The 8,269-nt window shown below is 43.6% G+C and overlaps 1 protein-coding gene across 1 annotated transcript; it reads right to left on the reverse strand.

Annotated features, from left to right (window-relative positions):
- Positions 1 to 697: 697 nt before the first annotated feature.
- Positions 698 to 7,831, reverse strand: LOC130429352 (uncharacterized). Its single transcript, XM_056757852.1, has 8 exons — positions 7,417 to 7,831; positions 5,466 to 5,531; positions 5,227 to 5,289; positions 5,026 to 5,088; positions 4,726 to 4,788; positions 4,571 to 4,611; positions 4,232 to 4,285; positions 698 to 3,958 (listed from the first exon to the last, which is right to left on the reverse strand). Exons 1-8 carry the CDS (start codon positions 7,571 to 7,573, stop codon positions 3,629 to 3,631), a joined length of 837 nt encoding a protein of 278 aa, XP_056613830.1. The 5' UTR covers positions 7,574 to 7,831; the 3' UTR covers positions 698 to 3,628.
- Between the last annotated feature and the right edge of the window lie 438 nt (positions 7,832 to 8,269).

Genomic DNA, 8,269 nt, shown 5'->3' on the forward strand with positions numbered 1-8,269 from the left:
AGCAGAATGTTTATATGAAGAATAAAGATCGCATTTGCCTGACAGACAGTTAAATTTTTTAAACCATAAGCCTATTTAAAATGTAAATTTAATCAGTAATATTATCGCAATTACAATATCACGGGGAATGATATAAACAATAATGATGCCTTAATCGTGCAGCCCTAACATAAGGTATATTAATATAGCAAGAAAACGTATTTGGAACGTAAGGGAACGTGATAAAAAAATATTTTGAGACAGATTGCCTATTGGTGGGTCCTGAACTGAAAACATTTGAAGCCCATGTTTAGATTTATAAAGTATGTAGGGGAAACAGATTTAAAAGAAAAAAATCGTATTTTCACTTTTTATTACTTCAGTCATCTATATTGCCAAATAATGTAGTCTTTTTTTCCAGCTACGCTAAACACTAAAAACCAGCAACGCTTAACACTAAAAACCAGCAACGCTTAAAGCTAAAAACCAGCAACGCTTAACACTATAAACCAGCTACGCTAAACACTAAAAACCAGCAACGCTTAACACTAAAAACCAGCAACGCTTAACACTATAAACCAGCAACGCTTAACACTATAAACCAGCTACGCTAAACACTAAAAACCAGCAACGCTTAACACTAAAATCCAGCTACGCTAAACACTAAAAACCAGCAACGCTTAACACTAAAAACGGCTCGGGTTTACACCGGGTAAGCGCAACTTCCTTAATTAGGGATGCGCTGCAGAGGCCACCTCCTACCCGTGGGGAGGAAAAATGGTGGATATAGGTATGGTCTCGACCTTGGAGGAGAACGCATGGAACGTGCGGACTGAGTTGTTAACCGTGAGGTGGAGGTCCACCTGGGGAAGTTCATGGGTTACCAGGAGTGGGAACCATTCTCATGAGGATACATCAGACGGAACAACCCACGGAGGGGGTGTTACAGACGTCCGGTAGCACTAGGTCCGGTTAGAGCTATCTGTGATAGTTCATATGGTATCCCGGCCTAAGGGGGAAGGCTGCTCTGCCCAGCCAACCCCCAGGGGGTGCTTGCTTAGTGATGGATGGAATGCCTGTTCCTAACCAGTATCTGGGTAAGAAGGGAGGTTGGTGAGGTACCTGTTCTTAGCCATATGTTTGGGTAAGAAGAGAGGTAGATAGATTACTGACCCAACCTACTGGAGGGTGGAAAGGTGCTCTCGCAGGCATACGCCGCCCCAGATGCCAGTCCTACATATCGCCACATAGCACGTGGGCTGACACCGGGTTTACGCGCAGGTTGTTAACCCTTGCGAAGGTGTTTGAGCATGGGAGATTCTGAGATCGAAATGCCGTAGTAACGGCATCCACGACCCAGTGCGCCAGCCTCGGCTTGGAGACAGCCTTCCCCTTCTGCTGTCCTCCAATACAGACACGGAGCTGGTCAGAGCTTAGAGCTCTGCGTGCGGTCCGGGTAAAGGCGCAATACATGCGCTGGACACAACACAAATCGGGTTGGGTCCTCCTCCCCAGGAGGGCCGTCCTACTCAGGTGAGGAAGATCGGAACCTCCGAGGGGCTCATGGGGGGCCCAGAAGCCCCCCAGTACCACTTTAGGGTCCCAAGAGAGTATTGGGCGGAGATGAGGCGGATTCAGCGCTCTCACGCCCCTTAGGAACCTGATGATAAGGTCATGTTGCCCTAGAAACTTCCCATCAACTGAGACGTGATGAGTGGCGATAGCGACTACATACACTTTCAGCGGGGAGGGGAGATGCTAGTCTCCAGTCTCATAAGGACAACACAATCCTGATCGAGCACCTCAGTGGGTCTTTCTCGTTGAGAGAGAGACACCAGGACGGGAAGAGGCGCCATCTAGAGGCGTGTAACCGCCTAGTAGACAGGGCCCTAGCCTGGGTGATGGTCTCATCCGTAAATGCGGAGTAGCCATCTCATGATCTTCTCGTCCCGTCCAGAGACCAGACATGGGAATTCCAGAGGTCTGATCTGGGATGCCAGAACGTGTCCTTTCACTGAGAGAACAGGTCTTCTGTCAGGGGAATGGGTCGGGGGGGAGTAGCTGTCCAGAGCATCGACTCTGAAGCCAAGTGCGCTTAGACCAGTGCGGTGTAACCAATAACACTTGGTGCTCCTCTTCCCTGACCTCGCACATGTCTGTGCAAGGAGGCTCCTGGTGGGGAAAGGTTTGCTTACGCCCGTCAGCTGAGCGCCTGGGCATCCGTGCCGAGGGGGACCTCGGTCAGGGAGTACCAAAGCAGACAATGGGTGGTTTCGCGGGAGGCAAAGAGGTCTATCTGTGCCTGTCCGAACATCACCCAATGAGCTGGACCGGGGGCGGAGATGCCACTCTCCGCAAAGAGTATACTGACAAGAGAGCACGTCGGCTGTCTGGTTCAGATTTGCCTGGGATGTGTGTGGCCCGCAGGGAACGGTTCACCTGCTAACTCCACAGGAGGAGGCGTCGGGCAAGTTGTGTTAGCTGCCGTGAGCGTACACCACCCTGGCGATATACGCTACGGCTGTCGTGCTGTCAGGAGGAACAACACGTGCTGGCCCTGCACTAGAGGCCGGAGCTCACCTGACCGAGGGGACGGTCTGCTTCATCATTACCACGGGGGGTGGTTCGTCGGCTGGCGGGGCCAACCATCTGTCGCGGGGGTCCCTGGACGGATGGTTGGTTCCTCCCTTTTACCAGCCTGGAGGGACAACGGCTGACACTGTCAGTTGAGAGTGGTGACAGCTGTCGTATGTATACATTCGTATGCCATACCCCCGTGGAGCTCTCCTAACGCCCTGGCGTGCAGGATGGCCATGGCATAGAGAGAGGAGGCAGCTTGGCCCGCGGCAGCGCAAGGCCTCGGCACCAGTGATGAGGAAGTCCTACATGCCTTGCACGGTAGGCGTGGCCAATTCCCCACAGGAGGTAGCCGCCCGCGGCACAGGTGCAGCGCAGGCGCCGTTCCCCCCGGGTAATCTCGACGTAGCCTCCGGCTGCCCCCACCAACGAGGGAAGTAAGGGAGCCGGAGCTGGTTTCACTGGAACGGTCCGTGAGTGGAGCGTTCCAAGTTTTACACAGCTCCTCATGCACCTCCGGGGAAAAACATGGCACCTGGGGTTGGCGCGGTCTTCACCGCGCTCCGACCCCAGGAACCACGCTTTCCCGGGTTAGCATGGTTGACATCACTTCTGCTTCATCCTGAGCTCGACCCCCCGGGGGGGAGCTCGGATTCGCCAGAGTCGGATGCCAGTCTCCCTCCGATGCTGCGAGCGACATCTCATCTACGTCACGTCATCGTTTCCGAGTGCGTGCCTGAGGGTCCGGACGGTATGCCACCGCCGGTTGGGGAATGTTCAAAAGAGCGAACATCACTAACGCTGCTAACACAGGCGGACTTCGGGGCCATAGCCACCGTTGTCACGGCCTGGGTAGCAAACGAAATGGTGGCTGTTTCCCGTAGGAAGACAGCCACCCGTGACCGCAACTTCTGAATGACAATCTGCCCGCAGTGCGGGTAAGATGCGTCAACGAACGCTGCTTCAGCGTGCTGAACGCCCAGACGCCTAACGCAGCGATCGTGTCCATCCCCCTCCTCGATGAGGGTGCCACACCCAAGAGAACAGCGGGACATGCCGCGTTGGAGAATGCTCAGTCAGTCCTGAAAAGGACTTTTAGAAAAATCTCTAACACCTCCGGAACTGCCAAGACGCCCAGGGGAAAGTTGCTGCAGGTAGGGACGATCCGCTGCTCATCGTCGTAGATCCTGCTTTGTTTTTCTTTTCTGTGTTTTACAAACAAATTCAATAAAGTAAATTTCCATCTATGAATCGGAGTCCCCTGTGCACCGTGTGAATGTGCATTTAACGCCTTCCACTTTTTTTTGAAGAAGGCCTTGATGGCCTTTCTTCTCCTTTTCTTTTTCGGCTCTTCACTGATATGAAGCTGACACTCGCTTGATTGGGTACTCCGAGAGATCATCTTAGACAAGAATACAAGAGAATATTGAATATGAGAATATTGTAGAAAGAAAATACTCTTGTACACCTGCAGTGATTCATGTAACGTGTTACAGTTACTTAGCGTCTGAGATCATGCATATAATACAATACAAAGTATGATTTATACAGTGAGTGCCAGAACACGTTTCCAAAGTCAATAAATGTAAATTAAAATGCTTTCTGTTCAGATGCAAGCTATACATTTGAAGTATCCATATTTTTAAATGAATTAGAAATATAAAACATGTCTTACCCTGGGAGGGTCTAAATTAATGTATACTGGTGGGCGGATGTAACATCCTGGCCACTAATCCATAAAGAAAACCAAATTGTTAATACAATGAACAATGACTGTGCAGTACATATTAAAATTATTCACATCTCACATTCCTGATGTTATTACTTTTGCAATAATCTATTCATCTGACTTGGGTGGGTAAGATTGTTGTGACTGTTTTGATTTTTTTCAAATCATTATTCTAAAGTCTTTATGTATAGTGATAAAACTGAAAATTCTTAAATGTTGGCATGAGTAAAAATACAATAACATTTAAGCGTTAATTTTAAAATTTAGGAAATTAAATACACGTACCTCCACAGCACATTGTCTGTTCGGTTCCCGGCTTATTTTTTCTATAAATGTAATAATAAAAATCAAAGATGATTAAGGGACAAAGTTCTTACTGTTTATATATTATACATTACTATGCAGAATTGACATTTGCCACATGTAAAGATGATTCTCACCTGTTGCAAACACCTCATCTATTGACCCCGACTCATTTTTCAGCGATTCGATGTTTTGATGTGCTATAGATATGAAAAAGAAACATGGCTTATGTATATTGGTCTGTATCGGACAGTGCCACAGTGAATTTTTTTTTACCTGTGTCAAATACGTCACAGTCTAAAGACACCTTCTCGATGTCTGCTAATCATTGTTGTGCAAAATTGACATTAGACACATATTGAAAAACGTCTCTGTTTAAATATATTATACATTTCTCTGCAGAATTGACATTAGCCATATATAAAGATTAGCCTCACCTGCTACAAAAATATCATCTGGAGAAACATCCTGGTCGAACAAAGATTCAAGGCTTTCGCGTGCTACAGATTTGAAAAAAGAGACCCTTATACATTGCTGTATGACTGACATTAGCCACATATTGAAAAACATCTCTGTTTAAATATATCATACATTTCTCTGCAGAATTGACATAATCCATATATAAAGATTAGCCTCACCTGTTACAAAAATATCATCTGAAGAAATCTCCTGGTCGAACAAAGATTCAACGCTTTCGTGTGCTACAGATTTGAAAAAAGAGACCATTATGCATTTGGTATACATAATACATAATATTGATGAAAATATTAACTGAAAAAAAGGATAAACACACATCGTTGTTAAGATGCATTATACATAGCCGTGCAGAGCTGGCATTTGCCACATACAGTATAACGTATAAATTGTGTTTATTTACCTTTGACGAAGACGTCATCGTTTGAAGACACATTCTTGATGTTTTTGTGGGGTCCCCAAACTTCAGCTATAGAAATATTAAGGCAAGTAGAAAACATACTAATTGGACGCCGTTGTTTATATTTATTATACGATACATTGCAGTGTATAACTGAAATTAACCAACAACAAAACTTCACCGCAAAAACGTAATTTTACGAGGTGGCTTATTTTCTTTAACCCTCCTGTTACCCTAAAATCTGTTAACATATTTTACCCACTGGGGTCAATTTGACCCCAGCAATTTAAACCTACAGAATGGGACTTTTTTCTAAAAGGTTTGTGTCAGGTAATATATATCTTTGGTGAGTCCTTAAAAAGACCTTTAAATAAACCCGCAACACCTCACCGCCACCACTCCGCACCCCTTGTACATCCAAAATACCTATTGCAAGTAGTGTAACATGCATTATGTTTGTGGTCAATTTATTATTTCTAAAACAGAACATCATTAATATTATCACATAATTAAGGAACACATAATAATTCATTAACAAGGGAGAATGAATGAACATATAAAACACATAAAAAAAAAAAAGTACATTTGAGCATTGTGTCAGTAATTGTTTTATGCAAACGTATTTGCTTTTTGGTATGAATATATGAGTTTGACAGCATACAAAAATCTTATGAACAGCATTTGAACACCAATATGAACAGCCCACCCGCCGGAACATTTTAGCCTTTTATCATTTGCACATGATGTATATAAAGTTTGTCCTTGCAGACGTATTTTTTGCATTTCTCACAAGTGTTGCTGGTCTTGGAATCATTTCTGTTAGGACAGAAATGAACCAGAGATGAACCAGACATTCATCCACAGTGATGTGGGGGCCTGGATTATAAAGAAAGGGTAATCGCTTGACCCACTTGCCCCATACATCCCGTATTGCTGCGAGTTTGTCACGCTCTCATCGGCCTTGTCTTGTTTCTTTGTCATCAAAGCGTATAACACGGGAGAACGCATGGAATGTATTTAGGGACATTGTGGTTGGAAATATTGACCTTCCAGTGTCGGCGTTCCAAAGGCTTGTTGTTGATACTCCTTTTGAATTGTACACTCCTGCCAAAATGAGCAACCCAATGTAGGCTTGCAAGTCAGTCACATCAAGCTCTTTCCAGCTGTCCCCATACACCTTCCTTCTCTCCAAGTTTGTCATTTCAAGTATATCCCTTTCATTTGATGGTGTAATGAACAGCTCAAATGCTGATTTTATATCTTGTGTATGGCTGACAGCCTATCTGGTGGGCCCTGAAACCATTTTGATGAGTCTACACTGACGTCCAAGTGGGGAGCGGGATCATAATAACTTTCCATTTTTGGAAGGTAATGTGTCTGAAGGTGGTTCAGAGACAACTGGAGGGTCAACACTAGGAGTCTCATTCTCATCTAAGGAGGATGACTCATGATCAGGGTCCTCCTCAACATTATCATCAATCTCAGACACATTCTCCTCTATGTCACTTTCACTGCCAAAAACCTGTGACCAAACCTCATTGACAGAATACCTTTGCTTAGAGGCCATATTTGAATTGAGTGCATAAAGAGAGTATCCACAGAGCACAAAAACAAATGGTTTAGAAGTCTTCTGTCCAAGCTTTTATATGTATTCCCCTGCCCCATACCACAGGAAATGTAAACGTTCTCGCAATAATTTAGTTTTTCACCCACTCATGGCACAGGAAATATCATAGTTCTCGCAATAATTTAATTTTCCCTTGCCCATGGCACGCAAAATATCAAAGTTCTCGCGAAAATTCAGATTCCACTAGGAAAAGTCATTAATTCTCAAGCAAAAAAAAAGAGATTTCAACTATGTGTTTAGAAACGTTAAACATTGAATGGGGTCAAATTGACCCCTAGGATAATAGGAGGGTTAACGTTATAACTATATCAACTAAATATGTTTTACCTGCTCGTTGCAAAAACAAGGAGTCGTCTGGAATGTGTGGATATTCCCTTTGCGATATAATTGGGACTTGAAGCGAGCAACACTTGGCTAGTGCCCGTGTCGTTTCCAAGAACTCGTTTATGAAACGATGATCTTTCTTTTTTCGCCAACGACTCATTGCTTTAAAGTAAATCTTCTATCACAGGGTAAAGTAAATCTTCTATCACAGGGTAAAGTAAATCTTCTATCACAGGGTAAAGTAAATCTTCTATCACAGGGCAAAGCAAACTGAAAATGAAATGCCTGCAGACAAACAAAAGAGGCTTCAAAAGGCTTCCGGCGAATTACGTCACAATCACATGCAACGAAATAGGACGCCTGACCTTCAAGCTAAATTTAAAGGGACAGTTCACTCAAAAATAAAATACTATCATCCGAACACATCAGGTCGCTTAACTAACAGTTTATGTCTGTAATTTGTTTCTGTACACTATTTCCTTATAAAAAATAACCAGATTTCTGCAATAAATAAAAACAAACACGACTTCTTTAGTTAATGGTAACCTTGATAACCAGGTGTTAGGCTAAACGTTATAACGTTACTTGCGTCTGAAAATTTTTAAGTTTTATTATTTTTATGCAATTACAGTTTTAAACAATCAAGTTGAAAATTTTTAGTCATTGGTAAAACATTTTTTGCATTATTAAAACATCACTGAAACACTATAAACTAAGTGAATAAAATACACAAACAACAGATGACAACTAAAACTTTAACATCCGCAACATTTTATTTCTATTTATCTCAACAATCATAAGTATTGACCATGTAAATATTAAAAAAAATTGTAAAGTATACAGACTTACATAGACA

This window comes from Triplophysa dalaica, chromosome 10 (assembly GCF_015846415.1).
Source record: "Triplophysa dalaica isolate WHDGS20190420 chromosome 10, ASM1584641v1, whole genome shotgun sequence".
Lineage (NCBI taxonomy): Eukaryota > Metazoa > Chordata > Actinopteri > Cypriniformes > Nemacheilidae > Triplophysa > Triplophysa dalaica.